The 15,564-nt window shown below is 44.1% G+C and overlaps 1 protein-coding gene across 1 annotated transcript in view; it reads right to left on the reverse strand.

Moving 5' to 3' along the window:
- LOC146009631 (cadherin-like protein 26) overlaps positions 1-15,564 on the reverse strand; it is a 151,774-nt gene that overhangs the window by 92,717 nt on the left and 43,493 nt on the right. Inside the window, exon 4 of the mRNA XM_083150082.1 lies at positions 14,610-14,717. Within this exon, the coding sequence (XP_083006208.1) occupies positions 14,610-14,717 (108 nt within the window). The remainder of the gene's footprint in view (positions 1-14,609; positions 14,718-15,564) is intronic.

Raw genomic sequence — 15,564 nt, forward strand, 5'->3', positions numbered from 1 at the left:
TAAAGTACAGCACCAATCACCGCGGGGTGTAAGGGTGACACTGGTGTCACCCCACCTCACCCCGCCCGCCCCCAAAGGCCGTGATTGGTTCGTCGGACCGACGGACCAATCACAGCCAAGGAGGGGGATTTAAACTAACGGTGACTGCACTGCAGACGCCATTCCGGTCTGGAATAGCGTGCAGTGCGGTCACCGTACCTCCCTGCCGCCATACTGACCAGAACCTTGCTCCATACTTGCTCCATACTTACCTGATCGCTGCTTCATCACTGCTTCCTGGATCCTGTTGCTACTTGTGCCTTCCTGTGAAATTGTGCTGCTGCAGTGTACTAGCTAGATAGAGAGAGAGATAGATAGAGAGATAGAGAGAGATAGAGAGAGATAGAGAGAGATAGAGAGAGATAGAGAGAGAGAGATAGAGAGAGAGATAGTGTCAGAGAGTGCTATATTTTGTGCTGCTGCAGTGTGATATAGTTATAGATAGAGAGAGAGAGATAGAGAGAGAGAGATAGATAGAGAGGCCTAGTGACAGAGTGCTATATTTTGTGCTGCTGCAGTGTGATAGTTATAGAGAGATAGAGAGAGATAGAGAGAGAGAGATAGAGAGAGATAGTGACAGATTGTGCTATATATTTTTGATATAACTGACTGCTGCCCCCTCCTTTTGTGCTGATCAGTATAAATTAACTGATCAGCAACTTTTTGGGGGCGCAGGTTTTTTTTTTATATATAGATATACCTGTCAGTGCTGCTGCTGCAGTGTCATAGAGTGATAGATAGTGAGAGATAGAGAGATAGAGAGAGATAGTGACAGAGAGTGATAGAGAGTGCTAAATTTTGTGTCTGCTGCCCCCGCCTTTTGTGCTGATCACTATATCTGAGGTGATCAGCAACTTTTTTGGGGGTACAGAGGTTTTTTTTTTTTTATATATACCTGTCAGTTGCACCAAAGGTTGTGCACCTGCTGCACCTCACTGGTAATCAGTGTCGCATCACTGATCACCTTTTTTTTTTGTGTGTGTGCTGTGGGGTCTTTTTTTAATTTTTTTTTTACACACACTGTGATTTTGTGGGTGTCCTGTGGCCGCTGTGCGCTGATCAGTGACGTACATCACTGATCATCTTTTTCGGCACAGGGTTGATCTATATTTTTTTTTTTTTGATCAAATTCCTGTTGCCTTTGAGCGCTGTTCAGTGACAGACGTTACTGACCAACATCTGTGCTCAATTTTTGGCGCAGGACCTTTTTTTTTTTTTTTAACCCCTTAAATTTTTTATTTTTAACCCCTTCATTTTTTTTTTTTTTATTGGTATAAAGTATTTTTTTTTTTCTGCACCACATACACACTACACACTACATACCCCCCGGATTGAAATAAAGTTTGTACCCCCCCCTACACTATACACGTGTTGAAACATTTCACTACCAGTAACACAAAAATAAAAATGGCATCCCAAATGTCCTCCCAAATGTCCTCCCAAATGTCCTCCCAGTCATCCAGGAGAATGTATTCAGTGGAGGAGGCATATGCCATGCTTGCTTCTGACTCTGACACAGCCAGTGATGCAAGCGGGGAATTTGAAGGATTCGCCTTAAGCTCCTCTTCCTCCTCTGGTGATGAGGGACCCCCTCAAAGACGCCCCCGTAGAGCAGCTGAGACCCCCCCCCCAATAATTGATCTCGTATGGACCCCACCACCAGACAATTTTGAGCCCCAGGTTCCTGAGTTTTTGGCCATGCCAGGAATCCAATTTGATTCCACAGGTCTCAGAGAAATTGACTTTTTCAAATTATTTTTCTCTGATGATTTTATAAATTTAATGGTGGACCAAACTAATTTATATGCCCAGCAGTTTATTGCTCAAAACCCCACGTCATCATTTGCTAGGTGGACCCCTGTAGATGCAGTAGAGATGATGACGTTTTGGGGTCTGGTGTTTCATATGGGCATAGTAAAAAAGCCAGAAATTAGGCAATATTGGAGTACAGATGTTCTGTACAGTACTCCATTTTACCGTATGGCCATGACCCGGACTCGATTTGAGACAATTCTTAAATTTATACATTACACCGATAATGCACAGTGCCCACCCAGAGATGATCCCACCTTTGACCGGCTATTCAAAGTCAGGCCGGTCATTGATCATTTCAGTGCCAAATTTGAAGAGGTGTACATCCCTGAAAAATTTATTTGTATCGACGAGTCCCTTATACATTTTAAAGGAAGGGTTAAATTCCGCCAGTACCTTCCCAGTAAGAGGGCAAGGTATGGCATAAAAATGTATAAACTGTGTGAAAGCACCTCAGGGTACACCCACAGGTTTAGGGTTTATGAAGGGAAGGATTCAAGAATTGAACCGCCAGAATGCCCCCCCTCCCTCGTAGGTGTTAGTGGGAAAATTGTCTGGGATTTAGTGCACCCCTTCCTGGATAAAGGTTATCACCTCTATGTGGATAACTTTTACACCAGCATCCCCCTGTTTAAGGCCCTTGGTTCAAGAGGTACAGCAGCTTGCGGTACTGTGCGCAAGAACCAAAGAGGCCTCCCAAAAACGCACATTGCCCAAGTAATGAGAAGGGGTGAAAGCAGGGGAATATGCAACGAAAATATGTTGTTGGTCAAATATAAGGACAAGAGGGATGTCCTTATACTGACAACAATTCACGGAGACAGTACCACCTCCGTCCCTGTACGAGGTACCAGTACCCACACCTCAAAACCTAATTGTATCCTGGATTACAATAGGTACATGGGCGGAGTGGATCTTTCAGATCAGGTACTGAAGCCGTACAGTGCCCTGCGGAAAACAAAAATCTGGTACAAGAAGGTGGCCGTGTATATCATCCAGATGGCACTGTATAACGCTTACGTGCTATTCCGTTCTACCGGCCAGAGGGGGACATTTATGCACTTTCAAGAGGAAGTCATAAAGGGCCTAATATTTGGGAACCAGCAGGCAGAGGGCCCCAGTACTTCTAGTACTGGCCCCCGTATTGTACCAGGGCAGCATTTTCCTGATGAAATCCCCTCCACTGGAAAAAAGGGCAGGACACAAAAAAGGTGCAAAGTTTGCTATAAAAAGGGAATAAGAAAGCAAACTATTTTCCAGTGTGACACTTGCCCCGACAAACCCGGCCTATGTATAAAGGAGTGTTTTAAAATATACCACACATCTATGGAATATTAGGTTCATAATTTCACCGTGCTTCGGGGGTCTTGCTAATGCCACATAGCACCCACCATTCATTCCACCAGAATCTGAGCCGCAAAATCCAAAAATCACTCCTTCCCTTCTGAGTCCTGCCATGCACCCAACTGGTATTTTTTGGTCACATGTGAGGCATTGCCGTACTCGGGAGAAATTGGGGCACAGATTTTGGGGTGCTTTGTCTCCTTCATTCCTTGTGAAAATGAAAAATTTTGAGCCAGAACTGCATTTTTGTGTAAAAAAATGTAATTTTTCATGTTCACTGCCCACTTGTATCAAAATTGGTAAAACCCCTGGGGGTTTGAAATGTACACTATACCCCTAGATGAATTCCCTGAGGGGTGTAGTTTGCAAAATGGGGTCACTTGTGGGGGGGTTCCACTGTATTGGTGCTTTGGGGGTCTTGCTAATGCGACATAGCACCCACCATCATTCCACCAGAATTTGTGCTGCAAAATCCAAATATCACTCCTTCCCTACTGAGTCCTGCCACTTTTTGGTCACACATGAGGCATTGCCGTACTCGGGAGAAATTGGGGCACAGATTTTGGGGTGCTTTGTCTCCTTCATTCCTTCTGAAAATGAAAAATTTTGAGCCAGAACTGCATTTTTGTGTAAAAAAATGTAATTTTTCATTTTCACTGCCCACTTGTATCAAAATTGGTGAAACCCCTGGGGGTTTGAAATGTACACTATACCCCTAGATGAATTCCCTGAGGGGTGTAGTTTGCAAAATGGGGTGACTTGTGGGGGGGTTCCACTGTATTGGTGCAACATAGCACCCACCATTCATTCCACCAGAATCTGTGCTGCAAAATCCAAAAATCACTCCTTCCCTTCTGAGTCCTGCCATGCACCCAACTGGTATTTTTTGGTCACATGTGAGGCATTGCCGTACTCGGGAGAAATTGGGGCACAGATTTTGGGGTGCTTTTTCTCCTTCATACCTTCTGAAAATGAAAAATTTTGAGCCAGAACTGCATTTTTGTGTAAAAAATGTAATTTTTCATGTTCACTGCCCACTTGTATCAAAATTGGTGAAACCCCTGGGGGTTTGAAATGTACACTATACCCCTAGATGAATTCCCTGAGGGGTGTAGTTTGCAAAATGGGGTCACTTGTGGGGGGGTTCCACTGTATTGGTGCTTGGGGGGTCTTGCTAATGCAACATAGCACCCACCAAAATTCCACCAGAATCTGAGCTGCAAAATCCAAAAATCACTCCTTCCCTTCTGAGTCCTGCCATGCACCCAACTGGTATTTTTTGGTCACATGTGAGGCATTGCCGTACTCGGGAGAAATTGGGGCACAGATTTTGGGGTGCTTTGTCTCCTTCATACCTTCTGAAAATGAAAAATTTTGAGCCAGAACTGCATTTTTGTGTAAAAAAATGTAATTTTTCATTTTCACTGCCCACTTGTATCAAAATTGGTGAAACCCCTGGGGGTTTGAAATGTACACTATACCCCTAGATGAATTCCCTGAGGGGTGTACTTTGCAAAATGGGGTGACTTGTGGGGGGGTTCCACTGTATTGGTGCAACATAGCACCCACCATTCATTCCACCAAAATCTGTGCTGCAAAATCCAAAAATCACTCCTTCCGTTCTGAGTCCTGCCATGCACCCAACTGGTATTTTTTGGTCACATGTGAGGCATTGCCGTACTCGGGAGAAATTGGGGCACAGATTTTGGGGTGCTTTTTCTCCTTCATACCTTCTGAAAATGAAAAATTTTGAGCCAGAACTGCATTTTTGTGTAAAAAAATGTAATTTTTCATTTTCACTGCCCACTTGTATCAAAATTGGTGAAACCCCTGGGGGTTTGAAATGTACACTATACCCCTAGATGAATTCCCTGAGGGGTGTAGTTTTCAAAATGGGGTGACTTGTGGGGGGGTTCCACTGTATTGGTGCTTGGGGGGTCTTGCTAATGCGACATAGCACCCACCAAAATTCCACCAGAATCTGAGCTGCAAAATCCAAAAATCACTCCTTCCGTTCTGAGTCCTGCCATGCACCCAACTGGTATTTTTTGGTCACATGTGAGGCATTGCCGTACTCGGGAGAAATTGGGGCACATATTTTGGGGTGCTTTTTCTCCTTCATACCTTCTGAAAATGAAAAATTTCGAGCCAGAACTGCATTTTTGTGTAAAAAATGTAATTTTTCATTTTCACTGCCCACTTGTATCAAAATTGGTGAAACCCCTGGGGGTTTGAAATGTACACTATACCCCTAGATGAATTCCCTGAGGGGTGTAGTTTGCAAAATGGGGTGACTTGTGGGGGGGTTCCACTGTATTGGTGCTTGGGGGGTCTTGCTAATGCGACATAGCACCCACCAAAATTCCACCAGAATCTGAGCTGCAAAATCCAAAAATCACTCCTTCCCTTCTGAGTCCTGCCATGCACCCAACAGGTATTTTTTGGTCACATGTGAGGCATTGCCGTACTCGGGAGAAATTGGGGCACAGATTTTGGGGTGCTTTGTCTCCTTCATACCTTCTGAAAATGACAAATTTGGAGCCAGAACTGCATTTTTGTGTAAAAAAAATAATTTTTCATTTTCACTGCCCACTTGTATCAAAATTGGTGAAACCCCTGGGGGTTTGAAATGTACACTATACCCCTAGATGAATTCCCTGAGGGGTGTACTTTGCAAAATGGGGTGACTTGTGGGGGGGTTCCACTGTATTGGTGCAACATAGCACCCACCATTCATTCCACCAAAATCTGTGCTGCAAAATCCAAAAATCACTCCTTCCGTTCTGAGTCCTGCCATGCACCCAACTGGTATTTTTTGGTCACATGTGAGGCATTGCCGTACTCGGGAGAAATTAGGGCACAGATTTTGGGGTGATTTTTCTCCTTCATACCTTCTGAAAATGAAAAATTTTGAGCCAGAACTGCATTTTTGTGTAAAAAAATGTAATTTTTCATTTTCACTGCCCACTTGTATCAAAATTGGTGAAACCCCTGGGGGTTTGAAATGTACACTATACCCCTAGATGAATTCCCTGAGGGGTGTAGTTTTCAAAATGGGGTGACTTGTGGGGGGGTTCCACTGTATTGGTGCTTGGGGGGTCTTGCTAATGCGACATAGCACCCACCATTCATTCCACCAGAATCTGTGCTGCAAAATCCAAAAATCACTCCTTCCCTTCTGAGTCCTGCCATGCACCCAACTGGTATTTTTTGGTCACATGTGAGGCATTGCCGTACTCGGGAGAAATTGGGGCACAGATTTTGGGGTGCTTTTTCTCCTTCATACCTTCTGAAAATGAAAAATTTTGAGCCAGAACTGCATTTTTGTGTAAAAAAATGTAATTTTTCATTTTCACTGCCCACTTGTATCAAAATTGGTGAAACCCCTGGGGGTTTGAAATGTACACTATACCCCTAGATGAATTCCCTGAGGGGTGTAGTTTGCAAAATGGGGTCACTTGTGGGGGGGTTCCACTGTATTGGTGCTTGGGGGGTCTTGCTAATGCGACATAGCACCCACCAAAATTCCACCAGAATCTGAGCTGCAAAATCCAAAAATCACTCCTTCCCTTCTGAGTCCTGCCATGCACCCAACTGGTATTTTTTGGTCACATGTGAGGCATTGCCGTACTCGGGAGAAATTGGGGCACAGATTTTGGGGTGCTTTGTCTCCTTCATACCTTCTGAAAATGACAAATTTGGAGCCAGAACTGCATTTTTGTGTAAAAAAAATAATTTTTCATTTTCACTGCCCAGTTGTACCACAATTGGTGAAACCCCTGGGGGTTTGAAATGTACACTATACCCCTAGATGAATTCCCTGAGGGGTGTAGTTTGCAAAATGGGGTCACTTGTGGGGGGGTTCCTAACTTTTAGCATCTTATGGTGCCTTGAAACCTACATGGTGCCTAAAAAATAATCTCATAAAAAGGAGGCTCCAAAATCAAGTAGGTGCTCCTTCTATTATGAAGCCTGTGGTTTGGTCACCGTGCACACTAGGGCCACATATAGGATATTTATGAAAACAAAAGAATTGGGGGAATCAATTTTTAGTCACATTTCTCTAGTAAAATGTACTGTGTTCCTTATAAAAATGTATTAAAATTGCAAATCTGCAAAAAAAAAGAAATTTTGAAATTTCACCTACACTTTGTTTTAATTCCTGTGAAACACCTAAAGGGTTAACAAACTTCCAAAATGCTGTTTTGAATACTGTGAGGGGTGCAGTTTTTGAAATGGCATCATTTATGGGGGTGTCTCACATACAAGTCCCTCAAAGTCACATCAGAACTGAACTGGTCCCTAAAAAAATCAGTGTTTGAAATTTTCTTGAAAATTTGAGAATTTGCTATTCATATTGTAAGCCTCCTAGTGTCCCAAAAAATTAAAAGGAAGTTGAAATAATGATGTCAACATAAAGTAGACATATGGTCTATGTTAGTTATTCACTATTTTGAGTGGTAAGATTATTTGTCTCACAAGCAGAAAATTTAACATTTTGCAAATCGCTAAATTTTCCATTTTTTCACGATATTTTGGTATTTTTCACAAAAAAACACAGACTGTATCGACCCAAATTTACCACTAATTTGAAGTACAATGTGTCACGAAAAAACAATCTCAAAACCACTGGGATAAGTAAAAGCAAAAAAAAGTTATCCCCACTTAAGTGAGACATGTCAGATTTGAAAAAAAGGGCTCTGTCAGGAACGCAAAAACTGGCTCTGTCAGGAAGGGGTTAATGTATATACATGCACTTGCGTTTTTTATTATTATTTTTTAATATTATTATTATTATTATTATTATTATTATTATTATTTGGAATATGTACACATATATATATTTTTTTTAAAAATTATGAGTTGATCCCATGCATGCTGCCTAATGTATCCATATTTCTATGGACGGCTACATTTCCATCCTAATATATATGAAAATAGTGTTGCTGAAATTTAAAAGTTTCTCTAAATAGTCATCTATCATCATTTTTCTATGACCATTATGATCTTGATTATTTATTAATATTATTTATTATTATCTATTAAATATTTATGTCATGTTTATTAGTATATTTTGAGGGATTTTTTTGTTGCTGTTATTGTTGTCTTTTTTATGTGAGTATGTCCCTTTAAGGACTGCCGAGTATTATACAGATATGACAGTTGCTGTGGTATCCATAACAAAATAAACAAAGAGTCATAAATTAGCATGAAATGGAGGCATGGTGGACTTTCAATGGGCATGCGAACTATGAATATAGTTAAAGAATTAAATCCGTTTTCTAGATATGTAAATGAGGCATGTATTTGTGGGCAAATAATGGCTACGATCCCGGAGCACAAGTGAGGCTTGAAACGCAATAAACAAAATGGCCACGGGAGCCTATAAGTATATGAGAATGATAGTGAGGCTTGGAGTGCAAACCCGGAAGTGCGGGTAAACGGAAAGGCGCGAACATCGCTGCTATAAAAATGCTTGTTTCACACTAATGGGCTCAGACTGAGGAAGCCGCCGATTCCAGTGACAGGCGGAGAAACGCGTTTTTGAGCCCTATTCACCGCTGGTCCTGCATTGATCTTGCAGAAGCGCATTACACGTGGATTACAAATAATTACCTAGCTGGCTGGTCCAGCAGGAGAAGGTCCCCATTGCAGCTATTTCCGGAGTACATCTCTGGTAATTCGTGGAGAGACTGACCTGAGTTCTATTTACCATCCAAAACAGCGCAAATCAAGTGTACAGGACCGGTAACCATAGGCGAATCTAAGGGGTGGTCCGGGGGTGCACAGGACCACCCATTAGATCGGTGCCTGCAGCTTTAAATATTATTTATGACTGGATTATCGATACCACTGCCGGCAGGACCCTGGACGGGATGGCTGCGCGCATGCCCAACTGCACGCAGCTCCTCCCATGGTCCTTTGCGGAGCTTGCGCCGCCGCCACGTGACTTTCTCCTCCATCCGTCTCACAGCGTGACGCGGTGTCCTCCCTCTCTTGCACGTGCTGTGCTGCTGCGGCGGGTGCTAGCTGGCGCGCACGGTGTGGTTGTGTGGAGCAGCATCACAGCCAGCAGCCAGTAGCCAGCACATGGGGGTCGCCTGAGTGACTGCCTGCCAGTACTGTGGCTTTTCTATCTAGACTGATCCCCGGCCGGCTCCTGGTCCTGGGCACCTGACCTCGAGGCTCCACTCACTCTGCCACTAGTGCAGTGGGCGCTGGTAAGACAAATTTTTCAGTGTAAAATCATGCCTATCACCAATGTCTTTAATAAAAATAAAAAAGACTGTAATCTTTCTCAGTGCCCTGCCCAGTGGCACTGGGCAGGGCATTGGGAAAGATTACAGCTATTTTTTTTTAAATAAAAGCCATTGCTGGGCTAGTGGGCTGGGTGGCCTGGCACTGGGCAGGGGCCGTGCCCACAATGGCTTTTTTTAATAAAAGCCATTGTGGGCACGGCCAGTGCCAGGCCAGCCCACTAGCCCAGCAATGGCTTTTATTTAAAAAAAAATAGCTGTAATCTTTCCCACTGCCCTGCCCAGTGCCACTGGGAAAGATTAAACTTTTTTTTTTTTTTTAAAGCCATTGCTGGGCACTGGGCAGGCCAGTGGGAAAGATTACAGCCTTTTTTTAAATAAAAGCCATTGTGGCAGTGGCGTAACAATTAGGCCGCAGCCCCCGCGGTGGCGGGGAGGCGCCGGGGGGCTGCGGGCGCTGGTGGATCTCCGCCAGCTCCCCACTGCATGTGGGTGCAGCGGGAGCTGGCAGGGGGGTCTGTGCGGCGCGGAGGTACCTGTATTAAAGGAGAGCCTGGAGGTCCCTGCGCCGCCTAGTATGATGCTGCCGGGGTCCCTGCGCCTGCGGCGCTGAGTATGATGCTGCCGGGGTCCCTGCAGTGAAGTGGAAATAACGCGCTATCTCCGCTGGAGATAGCGCGTTATTTCCACTTCACTGCAGGGACCCCGGCAGCATCATACTCAGCGCCGCAGGCGCAGGGACCCCGGCAGCATCATACTAGGCGGCGCAGGGACCTCCAGGCTCTCCTTTAATACAGGTACCTCCGCGCCGCACGGACCCCCCTGCCAGCTCCCGGGGGGGTCCTTTAACGGGGGGGGGGGGGCAGCTGCAAAATTGTCCCGGGGGGGGGGGGGGGCGGTGAAATTGTCCCGGCGGGGGGGCGCAAAAGTTTTAGTTACGCCACTGCATTGTGGGCATGGCCACTGCCCAGTTAATATTTCCCAGTGCAGCTGGGCAGGGCACTGAGAAAGATTACAGCTATTTTTTTTAAATAAAAGCCATTGCTGGGCTGGCCTGGCACTGGGCAGGGGCCGTGCCCACAATGGCTTTTATTTTTAAAAGGCTGTAATCTTTCCCAGTGGCCACCAATGGTTTAAAAAAAAAGTTTAATCTTTCCCAGCGCTGGGTTCCAGGTCCTTACTTTGCGGCAGTGACCTCCTGCCGCTCCCCCTCTGTGTAGCGGTTCCTCGCTTGGCGGCAGGAGGTCACTTGTTTGGATTAGGTGACGTCCCCGGCGCTAGAATTTGCGCCTTCTCCCTTGCCTCATGCCAGGCTCATTTATCGCCGCCACCGCCGCTGCTCCTATTTAATGCCTGTATTCTGTAAACTTTCTTTTTAAACTGTGCGCAGTAGGTAAATTAGCGGCCTGTGACTCTAGCCTGCATACTCTTTTCACTGATATATAATGGGCATCATGTGTGTGGCATATGTTTAATGAGTCATTAAACATATGCCACACACATGATGCCCATTATACATATGCCCCACACCTTGATGCTCATTATACATATGCCACATACATGATGCCCATTATACATATGCCCCACAACGTGAAGCTCCATTATACAACTGCCCCACAGCGTGATACTCCATTAATCATATACCACACACCGTGATGCCCATTATACATATGCCCCACAATGTGAAGCTCCATTATACAAATGCCCCACAGCGTGATGCTCCATTATACATATGCCACATACATGATGCCCATTATACATATGCCCCACAACGTGAAGCTCCATTATACATATGCCCCACAGCGTGATGCTCATTATACATATGCCACATACATGATTTCCATTATACATATGCCCCACAACGTGAAGCTCCATTATACAAAAAACCCTCAGCATGATGCTCCATTAATCATATGCCACACACCGTGATGCCCATTATACCTATGACCACAACGTGAAGCTCCATTATACATATGCCCCACACCTTGATGCTCATTATACATATGCCACATACATGATGCCCATTATACATATGCCCCACAACGTGAAGCTCCATTATACAACTGCCCCACAGCGTGATGCTCCAGTATACATATACCACACACATGATGCCCATTATACATATGCCCCACAACGTGAAGCTCATTATTAATGAGCATCAAGGTGTGGGGCATATGTATAATGGGCATCATGTGTGTGGCATATGTTTAATGACTCATTAAACATATGCCACACACATGATGCCCATTATATATCAGTGAAAAGAGTATGCAGGCTAGAGTCACAGGCCGCTAATTTACCTACTGCGCACAGTTTAAAAAGAAAGTTTACAGAATACAGGCATTAAATAGGAGCAGCGGCGGTGGCGGCGATAAATGAGCCTGGCATGAGGCAAGGGAGAAGGCGCAAATTCTAGCGCCGGGGACGTCACCTAATCCAAACAAGTGACCTCCTGCCGCCAAGCGAGGAACCGCTACACAGCGGGGGAGCGGCAGGAGGTCACTGCCGCAAAGTAAGGACCTGGAACCCAGCGCTGGGAAAGATTAAACTTTTTTTTTAAACCATTGGTGGCCACTGGGAAAGATTACAGCCTTTTAAAAATAAAAGCCATTGTGGGCACGGCCCCTGCCCAGTGCCAGGCCAGCCCAGCAATGGCTTTTATTTAAAAAAAATAGCTGTAATCTTTCTCAGTGCCCTGCCCAGCTGCACTGGGAAATATTAACTGGGCAGTGGCCATGCCCACAATGGCTTTTATTTAAAAAAAGGCTGTAATCTTTCCCACTGGCCTGCCCAGTGCCCAGCAATGGCTTTAAAAAAAAAAAAAAAGTTTAATCTTTCCCAGTGGCACTGGGCAGGGCAGTGGGAAAGATTACAGCTATTTTTTTTTAAATAAAAGCCATTGCTGGGCTAGTGGGCTGGCCTGGCACTGGCCGTGCCCACAATGGCTTTTATTAAAAAAAGCCATTGTGGGCACGGCCCCTGCCCAGTGCCAGGCCACCCAGCCCACTAGCCCAGCAATGGCTTTTATTTAAAAAAAAATAGCTGTAATCTTTCCCACTGCCCTGCCCAGTGCCACTGGGAAAGATTAAACTTTTTTTTTTTTTTTAAAGCCATTGCTGGGCACTGGGCAGGCTGGGAAAGATTACAGCCTTTTTTTAAATAAAAGCCATTGTGGGCATGGCCACTGCCCAGTTAATATTTCCCAGTGCAGCTGGGCAGGGCACTGAGAAAGATTACAGCTATTTTTTTTAAATAAAAGCCATTGCTGGGCTGGCCTGGCACTGGGCAGGGGCCGTGCCCACAATGGCTTTTATTTTTAAAAGGCTGTAATCTTTCCCAGTGGCCACCAATGGTTTAAAAAAAAAGTTTAATCTTTCCCAGCGCTGGGTTCCAGGTCCTTACTTTGCGGCAGTGACCTCCTGCCGCTCCCCCGCTGTGTAGCGGTTCCTCGCTTGGCGGCAGGAGGTCACTTGTTTGGATTAGGTGACGTCCCCGGCGCTAGAATTTGCGCCTTCTCCCTTGCCTCATGCCAGGCTCATTTATCGCCGCCACCGCCGCTGCTCCTATTTAATGCCTGTATTCTGTAAACTTTCTTTTTAAACTGTGCGCAGTAGGTAAATTAGCGGCCTGTGACTCTAGCCTGCATACTCTTTTCACTGATATATAATGGGCATCATGTGTGTGGCATATGTTTAATGAGTCATTAAACATATGCCACACACATGATGCCCATTATACATATGCCCCACACCTTGATGCTCATTAATAATGAGCTTCACGTTGTGGGGCATATGTATAATGGGCATCATGTGTGTGGCATATGTATACTGGAGCATCACGCTGTGGGGCAGTTGTATAATGGAGCTTCACGTTGTGGGGCATATGTATAATGGGCATCATGTATGTGGCATATGTATAATGAGCATCAAGGTGTGGGGCATATGTATAATGGAGCTTCACGTTGTGGTCATAGGTATAATGGGCATCACGGTGTGTGGCATATGATTAATGGAGCATCATGCTGAGGGTTTTTTGTATAATGGAGCTTCACGTTGTGGGGCATATGTATAATGGAAATCATGTATGTGGCATATGTATAATGAGCATCACGCTGTGGGGCATATGTATAATGGAGCTTCACGTTGTGGGGCATATGTATAATGGGCATCATGTATGTGGCATATGTATAATGGAGCATCACGCTGTGGGGCATTTGTATAATGGAGCTTCACATTGTGGGGCATATGTATAATGGGCATCACGGTGTGTGGTATATGATTAATGGAGTATCACGCTGTGGGGCAGTTGTATAATGGAGCTTCACGTTGTGGGGCATATGTATAATGGGCATCATGTATGTGGCATATGTATAATGAGCATCAAGGTGTGGGGCATATGTATAATGGAGCTTCACGTTGTGGTCATAGGTTATTCATTATATTTAAAATGTTGTAATTGTAGTTATAGTTTTCCCAGTTCTAATGCAATTTAAGAAAGCTGGTCACAAAGCGCTGGGCATGCCCTCATAGCAGTTAGAAAATCCCGGAGTGACTTGCCCCTATTAAGCCACACCCCCTTGAAATAGGACATGCCCCCTTTTTGGGGCGCGCGCGGCAAAATACGTTATATTCTAGGACCACCAATTAGCATATTTCTAGATTCGCCTATGCCGGTAACTATATGAAACACCTTATAAAGCCTCTAGCTAATTTGCACAAAGCCTCATTTATTGCCTCATTCATTGCCACAAGCTAAGTGACTGTACCAAACGGCATTCTCAGCTAATCAAGCTTTTATTATTATATGTTCATTGTTGTCTGTCCTGTTTGTCTGTTGTTATTGTGCACATGAATTGTAAAGAGGGGGGGAATTATTAATTACTATGCTATGTTATTTTAATAAAATGCTTTATATTCTTTACTAAAAACTTGGTCATTTAATTACTGAGCAGGTCCGCGCTTCTTAAAGCGACAGACACTCTTTTGTGTCTGCCACTTATTTTCTACAAAGTAATGAAAAGCTTTACAAACACAGTATTGCCACATTTAATAAATAAAATCTCCACAGATGCACATGGTTAATTTATGCCATAAATAAACCATAAATCATTATTATACAGAAAAAGAAAATGGAAATATTTATTTTCTGAGAGCTCACCGTGCCAACCTGCTTTGGGTAAGGGCCAGGTAATTCTTCTTGAAGTGTGAAGGTGTCAATTATCCAGTCTCTTTTTTGACGATTCAGTGGCGCTCTGCGAATAAGTCTCTGTTGGAGAGTGAAGAGTTGTTATAGGTTCTCTCTTATACATATATTTACTTGTTATCTTATATCATTCATTCGTCACATTTCTCCTATTTGCCTGTCATTTTTTTAAACCCAGCCTGTAAAATGTTAGGTAGGAGCTGATTGGCTGGTTGTTTATCACTCTTTATTTTATCACATTTGAAGTTTGATATATCTGGCCCTAAAAGTTGATTCAGAGTGCCTCACTGCAAACATCTGTCATTTACTCTGGTGACTCAGGGGCAGATTTATTAAGCTCGGTGAAGTGATAAAGTGTCTGGTCTTTATCACTGGCCAATCAGCTCCTAACTGTGAAGTTACAGGCTTGGTTTGAAAAATGACAGGTAGGAGCTGATTTGCCAGTGATAAAAAACCAGACACTTTATCACTTCACTGAGCTTAATACATCTACGCCATAGTTCTACTTTACAGATACATTGTAGTCCATCATTGTTTGAGAGGACTTTTCTCAGTTTAAGTTTTATTATTGTGTCCCTGCTCTTTATAGTGAAGTTACAGTTAATCAAGTTCCGCCTTGCTAGTTCTATCTGCGATCAAGCTCCTTCTAGACTGACTTTGCACTGGATTGTTGTTTAGCCCACATACTCTGGAATGTGTTCCTTGCCTTCTCTGGTCTTTCTTTAGCAACCAAGTTTTAGACTGCTGCCTGCCCTGCCCTTTACATTGCATTCTAAGTTATTACTGCTGCTTTTCCTGTCCTTTTACTTTAAAAAACGATCTTTCCTGAACTTTATTCTACCATCTGCGGTTCCAATTTCTCTCGTCACCATGATCTTTCTGTGCTTTCTTTGGTAAATGACACTCATTA

Source organism: Crinia signifera, chromosome 6 (genome assembly GCF_055691185.1).
Source record: "Crinia signifera chromosome 6, ASM5569118v1, whole genome shotgun sequence".
In the NCBI taxonomy this organism is placed as follows: Eukaryota; Metazoa; Chordata; class Amphibia; order Anura; family Myobatrachidae; genus Crinia; species Crinia signifera.